Genomic DNA, 25,896 nt, shown 5'->3' on the forward strand with positions numbered 1-25,896 from the left:
CACACCTGCAGGCACAGCAACTTCAGGGCTTACCTTGCCGGTTGAAGTCCATGGAAGGCTGTTTGCAGTCCTGAGCACGGTGACCGGTGGCCCCACAGTTGTAACAAGACAGGTTCCCGCTCTTTTTGTGACTTGAGCCATTGCTATTGCCCACCAGACCTTGGGTTTGGTACACCCCTGCAGTCCCAGTCATGAAGTTCTGCATGGGTGGTACTGCAAATGTGGACTGCCCACCCAGGACAGGGTCCGGAGTCACATTTCCGCTGTAGGGGGCGTGCACAACTGGGAAAGCAGAGCTGCCGCCGTACTGCTGGGTACTGACATAGCCATTGCTGCACATGGGGCTGAAGGGCAGGAAGGGGAAGGTAAACATGGATGGCCCAGAGAATGGGTGCTGGAAATAGTTGGCGTAACTGACGGTGAGGCCACTTGAGCCACAGCTGCCACTGCACCCACAAGATGTGCACACAATGCAGCCAGGTGGGGGTGGTGCGGGCTGTGGGGGTGCTGGCGGCTGCTGATGGTGGTGATGGTGATGGTGGTTTTGACTTGAGGCAGGAATGTTTCCCGTGGAACCACTGCCAGTGCCACCAGTATAAAAGCTGCTTTCGGGAACAGAAGAGAGTGCTGGGCTGGAGCTGGGGGCGGGGCAGCTGGGCAGCGTGGCCATGCTTGCAAAGGACGTGGAGGGGTGGCTGCTGGGGGAGGCAGTGTTGCTGTTGGCACAGAAGCTGCCCTGCAGGGGGCCCACGGGCACACTGCTCACTGCGGAGAAGGCAACTTTGGTGTTGGCTGTGTACAGAGCAGTCCGAGGGTTGATTATTGCAGGGGGCACACTGATCTGTCCGTTGTTGGGACAGGACGTCTGCCCAGACACGGCAGCATCAGCAGGGACGGAGGAGGACAGCAGCAGCTTGATGGGTGGCCGGGCCACATGCAGGACAGTGCTCGGGGCTCCTGTAGCAGCGGAGCTGCTTTCTACAGCCAGGGCTGGCTGCTGTGCGGTCTTCAGCACCCTGTCCAGTGTGGCTGCGTGTACAACTTTGGCCCGGGGACCAAAAGAGACTGTGGGTGACACAGAGCTGCTCTCTGCAAGGCCAGAGAGGACCTGCACGGGTGGATGGGGTGCCGTGGAGGGCAGGGAATCCAACACAGCACCACCGAAGCTCTTGTCCACTTTAGTGCTGCCTCTGGGGCCAGGCCCCTTGCTCCTTTCTTCCAGGGACAGAAGTGAGTGCACAGAGGATGAGAGGAGTTTCACGTCCGTGCTGCCCCTGTCTGATTTGTGGACAGAGCTCAGCATCCGGACAGGTGCCAGGTGTGAGGCCGTGGGCATCAGCTGGGGGGGAAGGGGATGGTGGCCTGCTGGGCTAGAACCAGCCTCATTCTGTACGGGCAGAACCTGGGCCGTGGGTCTGGCAGAAGTGGACGGGAAGTGACTCAGCAGCATCACAGGCTTCTCCTTGTCAGCGCTCTCCACGTGTACATCCACACCTGGACATGGACAAGAAGGTTAGCACCACGCACCGCCAGGGCTTCGGTGTGGTGGGGCAGTACCAGGGGCGTCATGCGCGGGAGTCTTACGTCTGTCATTCTCCTCGGCGCTATCCGAGCTCTCCTCGCGCACCTGCACACCCATGGGGCTGGAGGAGGAGCTGGAATACTCAGAAGAGCTGCCTTCCCGGGGCAGCTGGTGAGCTGCCTGTTCCACCTCCACCCGCAGCTCTGTGGAGAGGACAGACACAGGTCAGCAGTGTGGCACCTGCCCATGTGCAGGAAAACTGGCAGCTACAGCCTGTCTGTCAACCACCCCTGGCTATTAAACTCTTGCAAACACAGTGAGCTGACTTGTGAGACTCTGGGGATTCTTCTGTTTCCACCTCCTGTCTCACTGGGATTACTGATGCTCCCCGCTGTTTCTGGCTTTATATGGACTCTGAGGATTCAACTAAGGCCGTCATGCTTGCACAGCAAGTACTTCACCCACTGAGCATCACCCCAGCTCTCAAAGGGTACTTCTGGCTCAAGCGAGCATACTGCAGCGCCAATGTCAACATCAGGACACACTGCAAGCTGCCCAACCCCACTGTGGTCTGCACTTAAGAGTCACCCTATCACCCAGGCTTGAGTGGCTCAAGATCTTTTTTTTTTTTTTTTTAAATTTTTATTTATTTATTTGAGAGCGACAGACACAGAGAGAAAGACAGATAGAGGGAGAGAGAGAGAATGGGCGCGCCAGGGCTTCCAGCCTCTGCAAACGAACTCCAGACGCGTGCGCCCCCTTGTGCATCTGGCTAACGTGGGACCTGGGGAACCGAGCCTCGAACTGGGGTCCTTAGGCTTCACAGGCAAGCGCTTCACCGCTAAGCCATCTCTCCAGCCCGGCTCAAGATCTTTTAACCAGGCACTGGCATGTTTCTATACGGAGTGCCACTACTCTTGCTTTTGCTATTCAACAGAGCGCAACATTCAGTTCTTCCTGTGGGTCAATAGAGCCGCTACCTAAGATAAAGGACAGGGATAGGAGGGAGGAAAGAACAATGGCAGTTGAAGTCTAAGTCCCTGGGACCTCAAAGCCCCCAAGTGGGAAGGCAGGAGAGAGGGCTGGATGTGCTGGCTGGTGGTCAGTGGAAAGGAGAGCCCATGACAGAGCACACACCTGGGGAAGGCACCACTGTCACCCCTCAGGACCCCGTCTCGCCTTTCCTACACAGGAGCTTAGATTCTGGCCACCTGGCCATCTACTTGCCCATACTGACCCTACAAAGGTCAAGGCAAAGAAAACTAAGAACTGCAATGTATAAAGGACAAGTGGGCCTAATTTAAAGCCTAATGTTATCCAAAGGCACATATAGTACTACCTGTACGAGCCACCTATCTCCATGACAGACCCTCACACACCTGTGGAGTGGCTGCTGCGTCCAGCCTGCACAGGCCCCACATGGCTGGTGGGGGGAACTCGGGCCACTCCACTGCTGGTGACCAAGGATGGGGCTGAAGAGTTCAGGCACCGTCTCTCCGACTTCTCTCTATGAAATGAAAAACCGCGGACACAGAACATTGACTTCTTTTCCTATTCCATCACATCTGCACACCACAGTGATTTCTACATAAGCCACTCAGGCAGAGAAACAGTCCTGACAGGTCACATCTACCACAAAGGACCTTTACTTCCAAACTCAAGTTACCTCTGTAGAATGGGCAAACATCACTTACGGACTGGAATTTTTAAAAGTGAGTTTCTCCATTCTTCCCTCCTCTTAAGTTCCGGAATAAAATCTTTTGTTTTTTTGAGGTAGGATCACGTTCTAGCCCAGGCTAATTTAGAATTCACTCTGTAGTCTCAGGCTGGCCTTAAACTCAGTGATCCTCATACCTTGGCCTCCCTAGCGCTGACACCCAGCTATAAATAAAATCTTAAAAAAAAAAAATATATGTAATTATCTGCAAGCAGAGAGACAGCGAGATACAGAATATGAATGGGTGCACCAGAGCTTCCATCCATGCAAACCAACTCCAGATACATGCATCCTTCTTTGTATCTGGCTTTAAGTGGGTACTGGGAAATCAAACCCAAGTCGTTAGGCTTTGCAGGCAAGCACCTTAACCAGTAAGCTGATAATCTCTCCAGCCCTAAAATCTTTTACCAATTAAAAAAAAAAAGCTGGGCATGGTGATGCATGCCTTTAATCCTAGCACTCAAGGAGGCTGAGGTAGGAGTACCACTGTGAGTTCAACACCAACCTGAGACTATTTAAGTGAATTCCACATCAGCCTGTGCTACAGTGAGACCCTACCTCAAACAAACACAACCAAAAATGTAACCCAAACTCTGATATTTAGCAAACCTGTAACTAAATTCTATTCAGAGCTAAAAGAAAAGTATTTTGTTTTCTGTTGCTTTTGTTTTTTCCTTTCACACAGAGCCTCAAACTCCCGATCTTCATTTTCCCACCTCAGTCCTTCCCAATGATGGGATCACAGGCAAGGGTCACCATACCCAGCATGATACATACTTTAAAAATTGCTTCAGGGTTGGAGAGATGGTTTAGCGGTTAAGGCACATGCCTGTGAAGCCTAAGGACCCAGGTTCAATTCTCCACGTCCCATATAAGCCAGATGCACATGGTGGTGCATGCGTCTGGAGTTTGACTGCAGTGGCTAGAGGCCCTGGTGTGCCCATTCTCGCTCGCTCTAGCTCTAATGAATAATAAATAAAAATAAATCATAAAAAATTGTTTCATACTTACTTTTCCAGCTCCAACTGAGTCTTGAGCTTTTTCTTTGCTCCCATGGTAAGGGACTCAAATTTATTCAGATCTTCTTCAGTAAGGCTCAGAAACTTGCACAGGAGAAACAAATACAGTCACTGAAACAATGAGGACTCTGGCCCCAGAAAACTTGGGAGCTGAATGTAATATATATTCTCTAGTTCTGGGACATATGGCAAAAGTTCAAAGTCCTAGAATGTGACCCCATTTCCTTGCTAAAGAACATGGTATCAATAGTCGCCATTTTCCCTGTTTGCTCTAGAGCTGCAGCTCCTCTCTTCTACACCTTAGGGACAGGTGCCACATGGTCAGGCACCAGCAGCCCTCTGCTCTATGCATGCCAGTGACTAGGTAGGGACATGCTACAGGGGCAGGTGAAGAGAAGTCAGTTTCAACCACTAAAGATTTGATGCCCATGTCCTTACCCTCCTAGACATGATTCCATTGGAGCGCACTAGCTTCTGTAGGTAGTGTACAGTTGTCTTAAGATAGTTCTTTTCCCTCAAAATGATCTTCAGCAACTTAGTAAGGTACCAGAAAGAAGTTACCACACAAACTGACTGGATAACTAACTCACAGGCCTAGTCCATAAGGACAACTGATATGTCAGCTCTCACCACCTTCCACAGCTTGCTATGTGATTCAGCCATTTTGGTTCATATTATTTGACTAGAAAATTCAAACTGATTATGATCAATGTTAGTAAAACTCTCACCTTTAATATTTATAATTAAATTTTTTGGGTTAATTTACTTGCAAGCAGAGAGAGAATGCATACATGTGCTATTTTGTGTATCTGGCTTTACATGGGTACTGGGGAATCAAACCTGGGTTGTTAGGTTTTGTAGGCAAGTGCCTTAACTGCTGAGCCATCTCTCCTTCCCATATTTATAAATCTTAAATAATAGTGCATGACACATACTTAAAATCTTACTGTCTACAAGTTTGATTTATAGGTTTAATAGTAAGAGTTTTAGGCTGGGAGTGGTGACACACAACTTTAATTCTAGCACTCAAGAGGCAGAAGTTAGAGGATCACTATGAGTTTGAGACCAGCCTGGAACTACAGAGCAAGTTCCAGGTCAGCCTAAACTAAATTGAGGCCTTACCTCAGGGTCTTAAGATAGTCTTAGGGTTAAAAAAAAATGGGGAGGGAGGGAATTACCATGGGATATATTTTATAATCATGGAAAATATTAATAAAAATTAAAAAAAAAAGTAAGCGCTTTAGACAAAGAAAAGTGTTAGTAGATAGCAGGCGCCAAACCATCTTGTCCAGCAGGGGGCGTTCAAAATTCAAATACCTTGTACCAATCAGTGACCCAAGACAACTGATATAACAATGAAAAATGCTCCTGACATACCTTCTCCATGGTGAGTTGTTTAAAGACAGGGTAATACTTGTGCAAACGCAGCTTTCTAAGCCAGTCTAAAATCCCATTTTGTTCCTGGGGTTGAGGGGCCTGCAGACTGGGGGGCATCAGAATAGCAGATGAGGCCTCCACCTGGGTCCGGTAAGCCAGCGCTGAGCCTGTGCCCCCAGCATGGGAGCAGTGGGGCAGGGAAGCCACTGCACTGGCTGAGTGCTGCAGGTGGTGCTGGGCGCTGCTGCTCTGAGAGGATGGGATGCCAGCCACTCCACAAATGGGCCTGCAGGAATGGGCAGGGACACAGACACTGTTCTGGAAGACTGCCAATTGTACCAGGATCTGAGCCCACATTCATTGCCATAAGGTGCCTCGTGTCCAGGGCACCACACACTCTGGAACCATCAGTGCCCTGCCTAGCACTGTCCCATGACAGCCACCCTGCTCCCAGCACAGTGCCTGCAGGGACGTTCCTGTACCTGTGTGCTGTCTGCCGGCCACTTCTAAATAACAAGATACCAACACAGATCATGAACTGAAACAATATTTAGCACTTTTTGAGAAAACCATTAAACTGGGAAGCCAGGGGGTATGGTGGCTCATGTCTACAATCTTGACTCTTAGGAGACTGAACTAGGAGGATTCCTGTGAATTTAAAGCCAGACTGGGCTACAGAGTGAGTTCCAGGTCAGTCTGAGCTAAAGGAAAACCCAGCCTCAAAAAAAAATTAAAAAAAAGCGGGGGGGGGGGGCACATCTTGGACTATGTCTACCCAATCACTCTCCTGACACTCAAGATGCAGGCTGGAAGGACTTAGCTCTGGGAGTGGCTGCTCACCTTCCAGACACACCCATCACGGCACCCACTTTGGGAAGGGAGGGGTTTCCAGGACCTACAAATTAGAAGATGAACATCATAAACACTTACAGGCAACACAAAGATATCTCTCTCTATTTATCTGGAAAGACAGGGAGGGAGGGAGGGAATGAATGAAGAAATATGAGTATGAATGGGTGCACCAGAGCTTCCAGCTGCTGCAAACAAACTCCAGATGCATGCACCACTTTGTGCATCTGGCTTAAGTGGGTACTGGGGAATTGAACCCAGAGGATCAGTGCTTGCACGAAAGTGCCTTTTACCTGCAGTATCTCTCCAACCCGATCTCTTTTATTTAATAATTCACAAGCTTACCTGGACTTTGAAGCTGTTGGGTGGGAGATGAAATGCTGAAGAATTTCTTCACATGGTCATTTCTTAACACATGAGAAGGTAATGAAGCCAGATACCTAGAAGTTAGAGCAGTGGCTTAGCACCATTAAAATGACACTACCAACATTAAGTGAGGGAGAATTTTAAAGGTCCATTTAAGAGAAATAGACAAAAGATAAGTAAACAGAAGTAGCATAATCAAATATTCTTTCTGCTTTGATTCCGTCATATTGTTTCCTCTGAGCTCCTCCCCTTACTCCTATTCCATTAATGAAGCCCACAGGGCCTATGGCATGAGCAGTGAATAAAATGTGAAAGCCAGCTGGGCGTGGTGGCGCACACCTTTAATCCCAGCACCCGGGAGGCAGAGGTAGGAGGATCACTGAGTTCGAGGCCACCCTGAGACTACATAGTGAATTCCATCCAGGTCAGCCTGGGCTACAGTGAAATCATACCTTGCAAAAAAAAAAAAAAAAAAAAGCCACAGAAATGCAAGGTTATTTTTGGTTACATGAGACCTGCCTCAACAAAACTGAGCTTTTCTGTTACATGTGTCATGTGTGCTGGGGGCCTGCTTGAAGATCTAGAGAACCAATTTTTATCCTGGAATAACCTTAACTTTCAACCACACAACACAGATAAATTCCAGCGCTGTCTCCCAAGGATATCCAAACCCTGCAGAAAAGTGGCAGAAGCTTTAAAAAAAAATTTACTTATTTATTAGAAACAGAGAGGATAGATAGAGGGAGGGGGGAAGAGAGAAAGAGAGAAAATGGGCATGCCAAGGACATCTAGCCACTGCAAACAAACTCCAGATACATGCTGGAGAATTAAACCTGGGTCCTTAAGGCTTCTAAGGCAAGTGCCTTAACTGCTAAGACATCTCTACATCCCACAAGCTTTTTTTTTTTTTTTTTAATTTTTGTTTATTTGACAGAGAAAAAGGTGGAGAGAGACAGAGAATGGGTGCGCCAGGGCCTCCAGCTACTGCCAACAAACTCGAGACGCATGTGCCCCCTTGTGCATCTGGCTAACGTGGGTCCTGGGAAATCAAAACTGGGTCCTTTGGCTTAGCAGGCAAACACTTTAACAGCTAAGTCATCCCTCCAGCTCCACCCAACAAACTTTTGACTCCTTTACTCACACCTCAAACTCACCCAAAGGTCATTCACATCCTTCAAATCTCCTTAAGTGACAGGAAGCACGAGAGGCAAAGTGGAGACTCACACCAGAGCAAGGGGCTTACTTACCGCAGGCCTGCTTCCAGATCCACGTGGGTCCTCTCCACGTAGAAGGAATCTGGGCCAGCCAAGCACGGAATGAGTTTGTCCAAGTTTTCCTCAGGGCAGAGCTGAGCTAACTGAAAGAGAAGACAAGGGCAGGAGCTCCTGTCTGTCACAGCAGCACTCCTCATTCAGAAGAGGCCTGGCTAGGGCCAGTAGTGACATCTACTGGTCGGACATATTCTGTGCCACTGCAGCTACTCAGGATTTTCTACGTGCACTCAGCTAAGAGACATAACACACAGCAAGATGAAGCCCCACAATGCTCATCCCAATTTTCCCTGTCTAGCAAGGCTGAGCTGTACAGCCAGCAACTTACACGAATTTAAACAAGGACCACTCTGCCGAGGAAAGCCAGGACTTGGGCTGCTAGGCCAGTGGTCAGCATAGATGGGCTAAAATGGATGCATCTATCTAGCCAAGCACAGCCAGCATGCAGGTGACAGGCTCCCTCATCTCCCAGTTTCTCCCAGGAGGCAGACAAAGCCACCAGGGGTGGTGTAAATGTCCATAGGGAACAGATACAAACCTTGGGGCTCTCTCTTTAAGGTAAAACCCCTTAGCCTTTGGGAAGATGATGAGAACTGCCTTTGTCCCAGTGCTACTTTCTGAGGCAGGCACTGTTTCCCTGTGTCTATTAGCAGTTCACAGTAAGGAGGCAGCTCTCTGATAAAGGGGAAAAGCAAACACCTTCTGGCCCCTGGCCCCAGAAGAGGGACATGAAATCACCAGGGGCTCAGAACCCTGCTTCAGCACACAGCAGAAGTCAAATACTGCTAGGAAGGGGACAGGGTTCTGAGAAAGCCCGGCCCCCAGTGTCCAGACACAATAGCTCTGCCCCTAGGTCCCAGACAGGGCCAGAGGAGTGGAGAATCCTCCCCTCAACCTACAAGTCTAGCACCAGGTAGCAGGCAACAATAGCTCACCACTGGATGAGGGCAAGAACTGGGACAGATCCTTCCGTGCCTTAGTAGATTGGGACAGCCAAGAGCAAATTTACAACAGGGCCACAGAGGAGAGCCCTGGGCAGCTCTGGGCCCAAGCAGCAGCAGCAACAGCAGCAGATATGGTATTGTGATGGAAATGATGCCAAGAACACACCCAGAGCCAGCCACTTCTGCCTAGATGGATCCAAGGACCTCACCTCATTAGAAGCCTGGTAGTTGAGACCCACTCTGGGCATAGATATTTCCTCAGTCTCTACAACCTTCCAAACAAGTTGTCTAACATTCAACCAAATAGAAGCCATAAGAAAAACAATAAATAAGGGGAAACTATAATAAAGATATAAATGGTGCACTCCTTTAATCCCAGCATTCAGGAGGCAGAGGTAGGAGGATTACCATGAGTTCAAGGCCACTCTGAGACTACATAGTGAATTCCAGGTTAACCTGGGCTAGAGTGAGACCCTACCTCAAAAAAACAAAACAACAACAAAAGATATAAATGAAATCCGGGCATGGTGACTTATACCTTTAATCCCAAGGGGAGAAGGCTGAGTAGGGGCACTGCTGTAAATGGAGGTTAGCCAGGACTATACAGTGAGTTCCAGGTTAGCCTGGGCTAAAATGAGACTCTGTCTCAACAAAACAAAATCAAAGTAAGCTATGGATGCTGACTTCATGCCTATAATCACGGCACTCTGTAGGCTGAGGCAGAAAGACTGAGTTCAAGGCCAGCCTGAGCTACAGGATAAAACCCTGTCAAGGGTTGGACACGTGGCTTAGCAGTTAAAGTGCTTGCCTGAGAAGCCTAAGGGACCCATATTCGACTCTCCAGATGCACAAAACGTAAGGCAAGTACAAGGTCACACATGCCCACACAAGCGCCTGGAGTTCGAGTACAGGGGCTGAGGCTCTGGCCCACCAATTTTCTGTTTCTCTCTTAAATCAAAAACAAAACAAGGGCTGGAGAGATAGCTTAGTGGTTAAGCACTTGCTGTGAAGCCTAAGGACCCTGGTTCGAGGCTCGAGTCCCCAGGACCCATGTTAGCCAGATGCACAAGGGGGCGCATGCGTCTGGAGTTCGTTTGCAGTGGCTGGAGGCCCTGGCGCGCCCATTCTCTCTCTCTCTCTGTCTCTCTCTGCCTCTTTCTCTCTCTGTCACTCTCAAATAAATAAATAATAAAACAAAAAAAATTAAAAAACAAAACAAAACAAAACAAAAACTGTCAAAGGGGAGGTGATTGCATTAGATGCAGACTCAGAAATAACCCAGAGAGCTGTACCTCAATTGGCAGAGTTCTGGCCTAGCATGAAGGAGTGCTAGGTTTGATCACTAGCATAGCAAAAACTAGGTGTGGTGGTACATGCCCAACATCTCAGCAGTCTGAAGGTAAAGACAGGAGGGTCAGAAATTCAAGGTCATCCTCAGCTACACTGTGAGTTTGAAGCCAGCCTGGGGCTACATAAGAACCTGTTTTTAAAAGATGTAACCCAGATGTTGGACTTAAAAAACAATGATGGTCAGCACTGTAAAAGGCCTAACAGAAAAGGTAGACAATGTGAATGAATGCATGAATGAATGAGGGGCAAGTTCAGCTGAGTTTCATTGTCAAACATGTGAAATAGAGAAGCTAGGCTTGGTGGTGTACACCTTTAATCCCAGCACTTGGGAGGCAGAGCTAGGAGGATCGCCATGAGTTCAAGGGCATCCTGAGACTACAAAGTCACTTCCAGGTCAGCCTGGGCTAGAGTGAGACCCTAACTCGTAAAACAAAAACAAAGTAAGAAAAGCTAGGGGAGATCAAGCACAACTAACGTGCTTGAGAAGAAGCACAAGGAGTCCAACAGGCCCTAGTGCATCCCGGGCACAGAGGGCAAGGGCAATATCAGCAGACAGGACTGTCCCCATGGTAACAGCAAGTACAAGAGCAAGAAGAGCAGAGTTGGCAGCTGGAAGCATGGACAGAGCACCAAGGGAAGACATTAGAGTGAAAGACAAACCTGAGGAGATACATACATGAATCCTCTCAACCTGTGTGAGGACCACAAACCAGAGCCCCAGGAAGGCCAGTGGCCCAAGCAGCTAAGAATGAGCTGGCCCAGACCAATAAAAGGTCAAGGTCCTAGGGGAAAAGGGAGTCCAGAGACATTTGTTATGCAACGAGGAGCTGGTCCCAGGGGAGCAAAATCAGGAATTAAGAACAATAATTTATCTGTAAGCAGAAAGGGGAGGAGGAACAGGAAGGACACATCAGGGCCCCTTGCTACTGCAAATGAACTCCAACCAATGCATGCACCACTTTATGTGGATACTGGAACCGAACCTGGGCCACCAAGCTTTCCAGGCAAGCACCTTTAACCACTTAGGCACCTTTCCAGGCCAAGTTCAATGCTTTGAACACAGAGGAATGCATGTTCCTACGGGGTCTATAACCACAAAGGGCATGGCCCTATACTTCTGCACTCCCCAGTGCCTTGTAGAACAAGCAGACAACTAACTCTCCCCTATTCAGGCTATGATGACATGCTCACATTCTCTCGTAGGGTTGTGCCCCTTTTTGAATCAGAGCCTCACTGTAACGCCAAGGCTGGTCTTGAATTCCATCCTCTTGTCTCAGCCTAACATATGTGGGACCATACCCATGCAGCACCACAGATGGTTCTGTGCTATGATTATGAAGTTTAATACCCAATTTGAAGTCATGTTAGATATGTCAATTCTTTCCCAAAGATGAGCATTTGAGATGCATTACAATGGCTGAGACAGTAGTCACTGCTATATGGTCTTGGCCCAAGGACTTTAAACATATATGATTTGGTAGAAAAACTTTGTGTCTGAATGTTATTTCTTCAACAAATTTAAAAAGGAAAAATAGAATCAGATAGGTGGGAAGAGAAATGATCCTACCACCCAGCCACTCGAGTGTGGTGCTTGCTACCTCCCACTGGGAGAGTGGCGGAGAAAGGGGAGAGCCCCAGAAACTGCGCACCATGTGCTTCCTTGACTCTGCCATCGTAACAGTTGAAGGATGCTTGGCCTGTGTCTGTAGCCACACGCCTCTCAGAAGCAGACCCCAGACCTTTCTGCTGACTGGAACAACTAAGATAGGAACCACTGACAAGTCACTACAACATGAGCAACCACTGGGAAATGTGACACTTTTCACTGTTCCAAAAGTCCTTAATCACCTTACCTTTGAAATAAATTCAGTCACTTCTGAGGAAGACTTGGTTACTGATGTTACTGAAGAATCAGACCATAAGACCTTAAAAACAAGCAAACAAAGAAGCCTTAAAAATAAAACCACATACTTAACTCACAGCCCGGGTGTCCAGAACTCACAGCTGGCACTGGTGTAGAAACTAAGTACCTGGTGAATGGGGCACGTACACCCCTGGGTTGCTATGTAAAGAACAGTCACATAACCCAAGTCTATCCAAGCTTCAAATACAAAGTCCATTCAAATACCAACAAATCACTCAAGCATTGGGTCCAAGTTCCAGAAAATCATTTGCATTCCCAATCCCTGTATTTATCAGGTCCACTTCCTCAAGGGATTGCCTCTTCTTGGCTAAGAATGTGATACTGGACAAAGCATCAAGAAGTTCCAATATATCAGCCCCTGCATTCAGAAGCAGGTGCCATGCTGGGCAGGGGCTGTGCCCATGTGAACATGAGTGTAGGTCCAGGGCCTCATTAAAGCTGACACGTGTGGGGTGGCACCTGAATAAATCCATGACAATGGGACAGCAGAATGATCACAGCTGAGAAGCAAGCAATAGGATGTATGGGGCCAGAAGAGCCCAGGAGATGAGTGGGGGCTTGGTGGTGTATCTGTACATTCCTGTGGGCTCCGCACCTGTCACGAACCCATAGTTCTGTGGCTGGCATGATCTTCTGACTTCATAAAGCTTCTGGAACAGGTTACACTCTCCTATCTTCTCTCCTTCGTTGCAGCATGTACTTCAGGAGGTGCCAACACAACCTGGATATGGGCTACTTCAGCAGCTGAGGGACTCTGCGCACAGGGCAGCCGGAATTCACTTAGAAGGATGAGGATGGGGTGTCATGAGAGAAGTGCACTGACTGGAGAAATCTGCTTTGCTTAAAATCTCAAATGTAGGGGTTGGGGAGAGTTCAGTGGTCAAAGGTGCTTGCCTTCAAAGCCTGATGGCTTGGGTTCAATTCTCCAGCACCCATATAAAGCCAGATGGAAAACGTAGCACAGGCATCTGGTATTCATTTGTAGTGAGAAGAGACGTGTGTGTGTGTGTGTGCGCGCGCATGTCCGTCCATGTGACACCTCTGCTTCAAGGTGAAAATGGGCCATTCAGATGCTTGACCAAAACACCTGACAACATGTGTTCTGTGAAGTATGGTATGTTAAGAAACACTCGATTGTGGCCCACATCCGCCCCACCAGGTCACAGGTGTGACATCCATAGCCAAACAACAAAGTTAGCAGGACAATCACACTGAAAGTGGCTAACCCTCTCCCCCACCATGAAGTTTCTATACCCACTATGTGTTCCCAGGGTCTTCCAGGCAGGCAGAGAGGGAGCCCTGGGAGCTAAGAGTGCAGAATCCTGGCGTCACTCCCAAGGGATCTGCTGGTTCATTTCCAAGTTGCCCAGCTGAGGTGTGGGCCAGGCCTTGGGGCAGGAGGGATATGGAGCAAAAGAGGCTCTGGAGACCCACATCTACCCAAACTGAGCCACCATAAGCCAACAGCCACCAAAGTCCATTCTTTCCTACACCATCAGAAGGCTCCACAGGAGAGACCTGACGTGTCTCCAGTCTCTTCCTCCAAGGGCCACAGGGCACTGTCAGGACTGTCTTGAAGCCATCACACAAGAAAATCTAGACACCACCCAGGCGCAGGCCAGCAGCAATAATAGCACCACTTCCTGTTTGCACTAGCTCCTCCCTCTGGAGCCCAGAAGCATCCCATGCTTCATCTCCACCAGCCAGGGGCTGGTCAGCTGGCCTTAGCCACAGGCCTTGCCCTAGCTTACACTGCAGTGGGAAGCAGGCAGCTCAGGAACCTGAGTCTGATTCACTCTAATCAGAGAGGGATAGGAAAAAGCCTGGAGGAGGCACAGACTATCATTTGAATGATTGATTGAACACCGCCATCTATATACGCAATGGGTCTTGAGCCAAGAGCAGAAGGGAAGGGCTTGGCTGAAGAGATGGCAGCAGGCAACAGTCTGACACAGCAGACAGAGCACAAGTCACAGGGAAGGGACATGCATGCAGCAAGGCTACATCCAAACGGCATGCATGGGTGGGTCCCCCTTGAAACCATGGGCCACGCCAAGAAGCAGCAAACAAGCAGACAGACTAAAGAAAGAGAAAGTTTCCACATAACCGAAGCAAGCCCTAAAACACACCAGTTTAGCCCTTTGGGCAGAAAACATCCCAGCCACCACGTGTTGCTGAGTAAGTCAAGGGCGTAGGCAACGAGTTTACTCCAGCACAGTCCAGAATCTTGGCTGCCCTCAAAGGCCTTGGGCATCAGTTAGTGGCTGCGCCTCCTTTTCCTGACTGGCACTACTCCTGCCGATTCTTACCTCTTTGTGGAAAAGCTACAGATGGCCCTGAGCACTGCAACATTACCGTATCTCTTACTGCACAGCTGTGCCACAGTAACTATACAGAGGGCAAGGAACTTCAAGGCCACAGCGAAGCCCACTGTGACTAGCCTGAGCAGAAGTGAGGCCAGCTCACCACACAATGGCTTCATGTGCAACATGCTCTTACAACTGTGTCCTCAAAAACCATGCAGCATCTAGGCTTCCAAGTGTGCAAGAGCCACTGCACACCCAGGGCCCGGCACAGCCTGCTGCCCACACACCCTTGAGCCAGGCCTGGGAAAAGTTCCATGGCCCCGAGGCTCTAGTGTTATCATAAGCCAACAACATGCAAAACCCAGGGGCAAGGGCTTTCCTGACATTTAGAAAAGACCCCTGCAGCACAGGAGGTTCTCACTATGCAGCACCTCTCAACAACTTCTCAGTGGTAAAAGGACTCAAAGTCTTATGGTAGAGCTCCATTTTCACAGTTTTTTGTTGTTGTTGTTTTTTCAAGGTAGGGTCTCACTCTGGCTCAGGCTGACCTGGAATTCATTGTGTAGTCTCAGGGTGCTCAGGGTGGCCTCGAACTCATGGTGCTCCTCCTACCTCTACCTCCCAAATGCTGGGATTAAAGGCGTGTGCCACCACGCCCGGCCATTTCACACCCTTCAGTAAGTTTCCCAGTGCTCCCGGCACACGGTACGAGGCACTAAGCAAGTTTCTACTCCTCAGAGTAGGCGCCAGTGCCACGGGGACAGATTCTTACCATCTGTCCATGTCTGCCAGTGTAGTGAGGGGAGCCTCGGCACCACGCCGGGTGATCCTGAGCCAGCAATATGACCAGCCAGAATGCATTTCCCAGGCTCCCTGGCAGCTAAGTGGGACCAGGAAATTGAGTCCTGGCCAACAGAGCCTAAGTGGAATGCTCCTCCTCTTCATCCTGTTGCCCTCTCTGCCATCTTGGATCACAAGGCTGAAGGCCACAACCTAGGGGTGTCAAAGCAGTAAGGCAGGGGAGCCAGGATTCAAGTTCCAACTGAGACCTGGGAAATACCCTGACATGGAAAGTATTGTTTAAGCCTCTGTCATGGTGGGTCTCTCCTCTTCACACAACATGGCTCATCCTTCGTGACTCATCAGTTTGCATCATGTTCCCCATACAGACTGTTGTCATTTAGCCAGCGAGGTGGTAGGATTCGTCCAGGGGCACTTACTGCTCTTAAGTATCCAGCACCACAATGGCACCCCTTTAATTCTCTTCAGGCCCGAGGCAGATGCAGCAGTGGTCTCCCCTCCCAAGGAAGGCGAGCCATAGACAGGTTCAGCCACTGTCCTAATCATGTGCTTTGGACAAAGACAGAACTGAAAAGAGCCTGACTTCTGCTCCACAGATGTTGCTGTTCCCTAACCATCTGCCCTAACCCAGAGATGCCCACCCAGCGAGACTCCAGGCCCACCTCGCTCAGTAGTGCTTTGCAAAGGGTACTGCTTCTATTCAGATACATATCCATGTCTGCACATGACAAATGTTTTCTTCATTACCTTAGAGAGGGAGAAAAACAGTATCTTACCTCAAAGGAACATTCAACATTTCTGTCATTTTTTGTGTGTGAAAATCCCTTCAGGTCAATCTTTTCAACATTCACTGTAAAAGTAAACAAAAAAAAAAACCCCAAAATTACAAGATGGAAGTGAAACCTTGAGGTACATACATGATGCTTGATATGTGACAGCTTGGCAATTTCACAGCAAAGCTATTAGCCTAGACTTGTGTGGCCCTGCCACGGGCCTTGCCTAGCACAGGGCTAATGGACACACAGGCAAAAACACCAGCAAAATTCCAGGAAAGGAAGTAAAGCACATGGGTCAGGTGAGGGTTGTGAGCCTGCAAACAGACTGATGATAGCTGACCCCTGCCTTTTGGCCCTCAGGACAGTCCCAAACTGGCTCCAACTAATGGGAACCTGAATTAACATTCTCCACAGAAAGTGCTCTGGCAAGAAGCCTGGGCACCATCCCCTGGGTCTCTCTGAGGGCCTGCTCGCTGCCTTCAGCCTTGCTACCAGCATGGAAACAGAGGCTCTGAGTGGCCGCTCTGGAGGGGTCCTGGCAGTTCTAGCATGTGCGCCATGGCTTTGAGGGTGTGGCCAGACCATGTAAAGACCAGTTTGCCACTCTCCCTAGCTCCTCCTCTAAACTTTTCTCCTCGAGGATGATTTCTAGATAAACCAATCTGGTGCTCTCGGTAAAGCGTGCTGCCGGCATCCAGGCATGTGCATCCTCCATCAGAGGAAACTGCTGCTGTGGTCTGATGCAGGGCTCCAGCTGCTCTTTTCAGCTAGTTGCTTTCCAAAAGCATGCGTCATATAAGCCACCACCCTCAGGCAACTAGGAAAGACCATGGCAGAGGAGGATGGTGATGCTGGGGAACCTTTCCTGACTGCTGGAAGCCATGCGGCAGTGCACTGTGGGCATTTCTGCATATCTCAAAACCATTACTGTCCAACATGAAATACTTCATAGGTTCATCAGAGCCTGAACACACACTCCTGAAGAAACACACTCTTCCGGTCAGCTGAGTCAGTGCCTGCTGGAACATTCCTCAAGGAATACCATCTTTGTGAGATGTTGGGGGACAATCCAGAAGTTGCATAAAAAAGATTTTGTAGGACTGGAGAGATGACTCAGCAGTTAAAGGCGCTTGCCTGCAAAGCCTGACAGCCCAGGTTTGATTTCCTAGTACCCTTGTAAAGCCAGATACACAATGTGGTACAGAGACCTGCAGTGGCAGGAGGCCCTGGCACATCCATACTCGCTCATTCTCTGTCTCTCTCACAGAGGTATGTTCTTCTTTTCTTTTTTTCTTCTTTCTTTTTTTTTGTGTGTTTTTTTGAGGTAGGGTTTCTCTGTAGGCTCAGGCTGACCTGGAATTCACTATGTAGTCTCAGGGTGGCCTCGAACTCACAGCGATCCTCCTACCTCTGCCTCCCAAGTGCTGGAATTAAAGGTGTGTGCTACCACACCTGGCTCTATACATATATTTTTATTTTTACTTTTTGGTTTTTCAAGGTAGGGTCTCGCTCTAGCCCAGACTGACCTGGAATTCACTCTGTTCTCAGGGTAGCCTCGAACTCACTGTGATCCTCCTACCTTTGCCTCGTGAGTGCTGGGATTAAAGGCATGTGCCACCACACCTGGCTGTATATGTATTTTTTAATTAATTTTTTTTGATTATTCAAGGTAGGGTCTCATAGTAGCCCAGGCTGACTTGGAATTACATAATGGTCAGGCTGGCCTTGAAACTCATGGCAATTCTCCTACCTCTGCCTCCCTAGTGATGAGATTAAAGGCATGCATCACCACACCTGGGCCAAAAATATTTTTTTAAGAGTTTGTAATAAAAAGAAAGATAAACTGGGCATGGTGGCATGCACCTTTAATCTCAGCACTGGGGAGGCAGAGGTAGGAGGATTGCTGTGAGTTAGAGGGCAGCCAGGGACTACAGAGTGAGATCCAGGTCAGCCCAGGCTAGAATGAGACCCTACCTGGAAAACACTAAAAAACAGAAAACAAAAGACCTCAGCAAGCCTTTAAGGAACTAACATGTCCTACAGTTAAAAAATGTTTGTTTACTTAATGATAATTTTGATTTTTTTTTTTTTTTGTGGTTACAGGCTTTCCCTTCGGAAAATGACAACCTGCCCGGAGAAGGACAACCTGCTCTGTACAGCCTGCTCTGGGAGGTTCCTTCACCTGCATTGCCTGATGCTGGAGCTGCTGTGTGCCTGGTTTAAATGAACTGAAATGGGATGAAACTAACCTCAGTTCCTTGGTGGTGCCACTACACTCTAGGCACCCCACAGTCACCTGTGCACAGTTGCTACACAGGACAGCGCAGAATGGAGCCTGCTGACATTCACACACTGCAGCCAGAGCTGTATGACCAGGGCTGATATGCAGAGGCCGCCTCCACCTGTTTGTGTCAACAACTATCCTGGCACCACTGACAGCTGTTTTCTGTATGCCACAGTAGAACTGGCCAGGCTCACGAGCACAGCAGGCCTCAGAAGTGGAGCGAGACACCACATAACAACCTGAAGATGCCTTTCAGACTGGTTTGCGAGCCCCTCACCACAGCAGAGTACTTAGGCCGCAGGTGCTAACACAGGCCAGGCGTTAGTGAAATGGAAGAAGGCCAAGAGCCCACTGGAAGAAACAATGTACTCCAACTTGCTGGCTAGCCCGACTTGGGGTCAGTAGCTTAGGGGGAAATGCTGGAGCCCATTCCCTGCAGAGTCTTAAGCCTAAAGCAGCTCTCACAGGAATTACTCTGAATGTCTGTGAGTAGAGGGCACTACCTTGGATGGTGCACAGCTTGACACTCACTGCTCTAAGCTGCTCCTTGGAGCTGGACGGTCAGTAGCTCCTCTGCTGCTCCAGAGCAGAGCTTAGCATCTTACCCACACTGATATCACTCTAACCCTTCTTCCCTTTTCTTTTCTTTTTTTTTTAAATATTTTTTGTTCACTATTTATTTATTTATTTGAGAGTGACAGACAGAGAGAAAGACAGATAGAGGGAGAGAGAGAGAATGGGTGAGCCAGGGCTTCCAGCCACTGCAAACGAACTCCAGACGCGTGTGTCCCCTTGTGCATCTGGCTAACGTGGGACCTGGGGAACCGAGCCTCGAACCGGGGTCCTTAGGCTTCACAGGCAAGCGCTTAACCGCTAAGCCATCTCTCCAGCCCCCTTCTTCCCTTTTCTAAGCAACAAGGTGTACATGCAAAGAACTTCCCTGCACTTCTCATACCAAAGGGCATCAGGCCACATGAGAAAAGAAAAAGGAACATGATTTGGATGGAGGGGAAGTGGCTCAGAACTGGACAGGAAAACAGGATAAGCAGATGAATGTCATTTGGCTGTTGTCAGATGAAAGTGTATTTTTCAGGTACCAGCACTGCTGTCCTACCCAGGGGCCCAGGAAGAGGACCCCCTAGAGAGGCCTTCCCGAAGTCAAGGCGGATAGTAGTGGGTGAGGGAACCCATGCCTAGAAGAGACATGTTTAAACACACTCTCCACTTTGGAGCGCTAGAAACCATCTTTCCAGAGGCTGGGACAGTTCAGTGGCACAGTGTCTACCTAGTGTACATAAGGCCCCAGGTTCCAGAAGTTTCCACTCCAGAACCACAAAAACAAAATGGCTCACACAATGGAACAACAGAGACATAAAAAGTTGGTAGTGCACACCTTTAATCCCAGCATAGGGAAGGGTAGGGGAGGTAGGAGGATCGCTGTTCTGTGAGTTCGTAGCCCTGCTGAGACTACATAGTGAATTCCAGGTAAGCCTGGGCTAGAGTGAGATCCTACCTCAAAAAACAAACAAAAAGGTTCTGGGGAACAATAAAAATAAAAATGTCCCAAAGTTAAGGCATCTAGCCGTACCTACCATGTTGTAAAAACTGGCTCTTGCCATGCCTAGGCCGGGAGGGGAACCCACAGGCCTGTGCACAGCAGGGCTAGGTCACTGTGTCTCCCCAGAGGAAAAAAACACAAAACACCTCCAACCTGGCTTCACCACATTGACAAATATTTCCCACCCCTACGTGCAAGCAAGGAAGAATTGTACTTTAAAGCAACAATCCTCACCTCGGGCAGAGAAGCAGCACAGAGCTCTGAGCAGACCACACCACTGAAAAGCATCAGACCTTCACAACAGACTTCAGGATGGCACTGCCCAGGGAGGCACCAAAGGACATGGCCACAGGTAGGCCAGGTCATGCCAACTCTGCAACCCAAAGACCCTTGGTTTTCAAGTGAAAGTAAGAAATACACGGTCAGTCACGACGCACTTGCCGCTGGCCCACTGGTCTTCATACAGACGGCTAGGAGTTGAATACTCATGGAGGTGACCCTGCCATTCGTGCAGCTTCAGATCACCTCACCCTTGTCAAAATCCTCCCTGGCACAAGGGAGGCTGAAGCAAAAGGATCTCAAAAACTATTGTTTTAGGATGCAGTAAGGTGAGGCAGCAGTAGAGGCTGCTCAAAACACAGAGGGTGGCAATTTTTCTCACTGTGATCCCAAGATGGTAGGGTGAAACTGCACTGTTCTCTCCTCCGTCCTCCCACAAACAAAGTAATGTCCAGCAGAGCCTCCTAAATGTAGCTCCAGGGCACAGGAAGCACCAGGATTAGGGTGGTCAAGGGGATGTGCCCACCCTTCCACAGGGTATCTATGAGCTCCTGGGCTTGACCCCCCCTCTCCTCCCCAGGTACTGCTGACTGCACATATGCACAGACCTGGGGATCACACTTGAGTTACTACCTGTGGTCGTCTGAATGTACTTCTCCCACAGACTCAAGTTTCTTTTTCCCTCCCCCAAGGTAGGGTCTCACTCTAGCTTGGGCTGACCTGGAATTCACTATGCAGTCTCAGGGTGGCCTCGAACTCATGGTGATCCTCTTACTTCTGCCTCCCGAGTGCTGGGATTAAAGGCATGCATCACCATGCCCAGCAACTCAGGTGTTTTATTAAAGCTTGTAACATGGGTTTCCAGCAGCCTGGCTGGAGGAGGGGCCGCTGGGGGCGGATCCTGGAGTCCAGCTCTAAGGTGTCAAGCGAGGGACGGATCTGAATTCCAGCCCAAAGGTCTGCAGAGAGGTCTAAGCTCTGGGGTCCTGCTTGCTGCAGCTCCCTGGGCTCTTGGGGCTTGCTGGCTGCTTGGTGGCTTCTCTCGGCTTGGATGTGTGGAAGCAGCTTCCTCCACTGCTGCTGGAACTTCCCCTGCATCTGTAAGCTTAAGATCAACCCCTTCTTGCCACAAGCTGTGTCTGCTCTGGATGTTCATCCCAGCAGTATGAAGCTGTCTACCACCATACCCAAGACCCAGACTGGCTACTAGGCCAGGTGTAGGAAGGGCTTAGCCAAACAGCACTGCAGAAAGTATATACAGAATCCAGCCAGGAAGATGCTCTGCTGGGGCCAGACACCATCATTCTATGTGAGTCTTAACGAGCCAGAGGCTCATGTCCTAGCACTCCAGAAAATCAGTATTTTCCACCATTGAAATGGCACAGAGCTTGGAACTAACAGACAAGAGCACTTAACAATTACTGTAAAGGACAGGGGAAGCAGCTCAGTGGGTAAAGGGCTTGTTGCACAATCGTGTCAAGAACTGAGTTTGAATCTCAAGTGCCCATGTAAAATGCTGGGCATATTGGGATGTGCCTGTAATCCTGTAATTCCAGTGCTGGGGAGGCAGAGACAAGAGGGTATCTGGGACTTGCTGGTTAGCTACTCTTTCTGAATGGGTGAGTCCTAGATCCAATAAAAGACAGTGTCTCGGGTGGAAGAGATGGCTTGATGGTTGGGGCACTTGCCTGTGATGCCTAAGGACCCACATTCAATTCTCTAGGTCCCATATCAGCCAGATGCACAAGGTGGCACATGCATCTGGAGTTCATTTACAGTGGCTAGAAGCCCTTGCACACCCATTCTCTCTCTCTCGCCCTCATTCTCTGTCTCAAAAAATCATAAGGCAAAATGAGAAAGATGTTGTTACCAACATCAACTGCTTAGTCCCACCTGCATGTGCACATATGTGTGACACTTCTACACCCTCACATGTGCCAAGCCAGACAGGGACACACACATGCATGCACACACACACTACATAGCCACACCAGCAAGTGAGGTGAACACTCTGGAAACAAAAAGAAGGCAAAAAGGCCAAATAAATCAGGGTGTAAAGAACCAAAGAAAGCTGGGTGTGGTGGACAACTGACACCAGTGGCCAGGAGGCTGAGGCAGGAGGAGCTAGAGTGAGACCCTACCCTGCCTCAACGGCAGAATGAAAACTGCAAATAACAAAAAGTGAATAAAGGATGGGAATGGAATAATGCTGTTTCTCAATATAGTGAAAAACAAAATTCAAGAAGCTAATGAACTGCCAACAGGACAGACACCCACATGCCATAATCAAGATGCTAAAAACTAAAGACGAAATCTTGAAGAAAGCAGACAAAACTACATTACCTCACAGGAAACCCATCAAATAGCTCATTTCTCATCAGAAACCACCAAGGCAAGAAGATAGCGGATCCCTTTACTGGTAGAAAAGAGCTGCCATCCACAACTACATAATTAGGGCGGGTGACATCCTCAGAAGAGGGAAGACAAGAGTGCTCTAGATGGTCCTCAATCAGCAAGATGGAGCCTACACCACAGAACGCAGGGAAAGCATGAGAGTGAAGCCACCAGCCCTGAGTTGCTCACAATAGGCAAAGCCTCAACAGGGTCCCTGTAGACAAAATCCACAAGACGCTCCAGCAGAAGGGAGAGGTTCAGCCTGGCATGAGGGCACACACCTTTAATCCCAATACTCTGGAGACCAAGGCAAAAAAATAGCTGTGAGTTCGAGGCCAATTTGATACTACATAGTGAATTCCAGGTCAGCCTGGGCCACAGCAAGGTCCTACCTCAAAAGAAAAAAGAAAAAAAAAAAAAAAAAAGGGGGGACAGGTTCAGTGTGCCAAAAAGCACCCTGCTACTTCTGAGCTTGCACTTCCCCAAAAGAAGCTGCCTAGGACCTCCTGTGTTCCACATGAGGTGGGCAGCTGGCAGCCCTTCCTCAGTTCCTTCCCTCCTACTCACTCTAAGGGATCATCAGGATCATCAGAGGCAGGTAGTCACCATGGGCTTAGATCTCCAGGGGCTACAGGGATGCCACTGAGAATGGGGCTGGTCCAAAAGGGAGCACGAGGTCTGAAGAGGGCACAGGGGACTTCCATGCAAGGAACAAGGGGGGGGGGGTCACAGAGGTGGCAACAAGTCACATGCAGGAGAACTGACCAGGCAGGAACTCTCTGGTGGAGAAGGTGCTGCCAACACAGGACAGAGGCCCTGGAAGGAGCCCCGGGGATAGACTAAGTCAGCTGCACCACTGGAGCCACTTTCCAGTAAGTGTGTGTAACATCCATGCGCACCACTGGCAGGGCACATGCTGCAGTCAGGTCTGCACTGCCGGTAGACATCACCCAACCAAGAGCAATTTGTGGAGAAAAAGAGGTTTATTTTAGCTTATAGGCTCGAAGAGGAAGCTCCATGATGGCAGGGAAAACGATGACATGAACAGAGGGTGGACATCACCCCCTACCCAACATCTGGTGGACAACAGAAACAGGAGAGTGTGCCAAACACTGGCATGGGGACATTGGCTATAACACCCATAAGTCTGCCCCCAACAACACACTGCCTCCAGAAGGCATTAATTCCCAAATCTCCATCAGCTGGGAACCCAGCATTCAGAACACCCAAGTTTATGGAGGACACCTCAGTCAAACCACTACAGCACACCAGCACCAGGCTGAGACTTCTTAAAGCCTCTTCCACATATTAACCAGGCCTAGGACAGGGGAGCCTCATCCTGACCTTGTACTACCAGCACACAAAGGAAGAGCTGAAGAAAGGATGGGTAGATCAGAAAGACAAACTGTGGCAGAGTCTGGGACAGGGAGTGCAGTAAGGGAAACAATGACAGTGGTGGGCTATTAACCTGCGGAATGAAAGAGGAAGACACAATCCCACATAGCATAAATAACCAAGTTGAAAGTCTGGTAAGAGATAGGCCACTTACCTGGTTAGAAAGTAATTTTTACACAGAAGAACCTGAGAAACAGTTCTACAGCAAAGGTGGCCACCACCAGTATCAGGGCGGACAAGAAGGTGCACCCAGGCCCAGCAGTATGCAAGAGGCTGTTTACCAGGACAATGATGCCCCGTGACTCCAAGCATGCACAAGCAACCAAAGGAGCACAGCTAGAAGGACGGTCTCAAGCTAGTGCCTAGAACCTTCAAAAGTGTCAAGGCAGGACTGAGGAGCTGCTCGTGAAGGGGTCTGAACTCAGAATACGAAACAGCCAGGCATGATCACCGTGAGTGGCTGGGGGTGTGGCACCAGGATGACCAGGAGGGCCCTGAGCATACTGAGCACCAGTATGGCTGCAAGAGAAGGACCTTTGCAGGGTAGAGGGATGCGCTTTCAAGGCCCAGGAGCAGGGTACTGCAGTCATTCTCAAAAGACTGAGAGTCGGGCTGGAGAGATGGCTTAGCGGTTAAGCGCTTGCCTGTGAAGCCTAAGGACCCTGGTTCGAGGCTCGGTTCCCCAGGTCCCATGTTAGCCATATGCACAAGGGGGCACACGCGTCTGGAGTTCGTTTGCAGAGGCTGGAAGCCCTGGCTCGCCCATTCTCTCTCTTTCCCTCTATGTGTCTTTCTCTCTATGTCTGTTGCTCTCAAATAAATAAAAAAATGAACCAAAAAAAAAATTAAAAAAAAAAAAGACTGAGAGTCCAGGAGATCAGACAAGGCCAGGACAGGAAGAGATGACAAAGCACTAACATATCATGATGACATTTGAAAGCATCCAGTTGTCTTGAAGGTCCCAGTCAGCTCATGGGCTGTATTTAAACAGTAGGCTGTGAAGATTTTTGCTCACAGCCTTGATGGCACCTCGTTTAATCCTGTGTTCTCACTTGACTATGGAAAGCCTGGCTTCAGCTTTAGGACTACAGCCCCAGCAGAACAATGGGCACAGTACCAGGATGCAGAAGTCCCATGACTGGCATCAGATTTTGGAACCACTGCAGGGAGGTGTGTGGCAGCAGATCACTGCAGTGGGCTAATGGGACTTGGGTCCAAGACCATCTTGGCCATACTCCAGATTGGCCTTCCCTGACGCTGTAGGTGGGAATGTACATGGCTTCAGTAACTCAGAGAGCACTGGGCTCACAGAAAAAGGAAGCTTCGGGGCCACAAACATTCAGACAGAGGAAGCTACAAGGAAACCAAGAGGCAAGGAAAGAAAGTCAGGCACGACTGTTATCAGTAAGTGGTAGTACAGGTCATGTGGACACATGACACATTTGCAATGGGGCAACTTCACAGTGTAAGAACTTGAAGAAGCCACAGAAGGACAGGATGCTAACCAATGTCACGTCGAAGAGCCACCTAGTGTGCTACCAAGGAACTGCTTGGCCTCTGTGGGAGCAGCTTTGGAACCACTGGCACTGAGGCTAGGGGAAGGCAAAAGTACCCACCCACTCTCAGGGCTTTGCTGTGCAGCCAGAGGAAGACACCCAGTAGGGGCAGCCCAAGTAGACACCAGTTTGCAACCCTGTGGAGGGTACCAGAATGCGCACTTAGTTTAACCAGGATGGCCCTTAAAGGGAAGAATCTTAGCATGTA

At 49.3% G+C, this 25,896-nt stretch overlaps 1 protein-coding gene across 1 annotated transcript in view; it reads right to left on the reverse strand.

Moving 5' to 3' along the window:
* Window positions 1-25,896, reverse strand: part of Zcchc14 (zinc finger CCHC-type containing 14) — a 67,541-nt gene that overhangs the window by 3,517 nt on the left and 38,128 nt on the right. The window contains exons 3-12 of the mRNA XM_004666050.2: window positions 16,223-16,296; window positions 12,269-12,340; window positions 8,098-8,207; window positions 6,830-6,924; window positions 6,476-6,530; window positions 5,636-5,921; window positions 4,251-4,342; window positions 2,902-3,029; window positions 1,585-1,725; window positions 34-1,494 (exon numbers count right to left, since the gene is read on the reverse strand). Coding sequence (XP_004666107.1) covers window positions 34-1,494; window positions 1,585-1,725; window positions 2,902-3,029; window positions 4,251-4,342; window positions 5,636-5,921; window positions 6,476-6,530; window positions 6,830-6,924; window positions 8,098-8,207; window positions 12,269-12,340; window positions 16,223-16,296 — 2,514 coding nt within the window. The remainder of the gene's footprint in view (window positions 1-33; window positions 1,495-1,584; window positions 1,726-2,901; window positions 3,030-4,250; window positions 4,343-5,635; window positions 5,922-6,475; window positions 6,531-6,829; window positions 6,925-8,097; window positions 8,208-12,268; window positions 12,341-16,222; window positions 16,297-25,896) is intronic.

This window comes from Jaculus jaculus, chromosome 1, assembly GCF_020740685.1.
Source record: "Jaculus jaculus isolate mJacJac1 chromosome 1, mJacJac1.mat.Y.cur, whole genome shotgun sequence".
NCBI lineage: Eukaryota > Metazoa > Chordata > Mammalia > Rodentia > Dipodidae > Jaculus > Jaculus jaculus.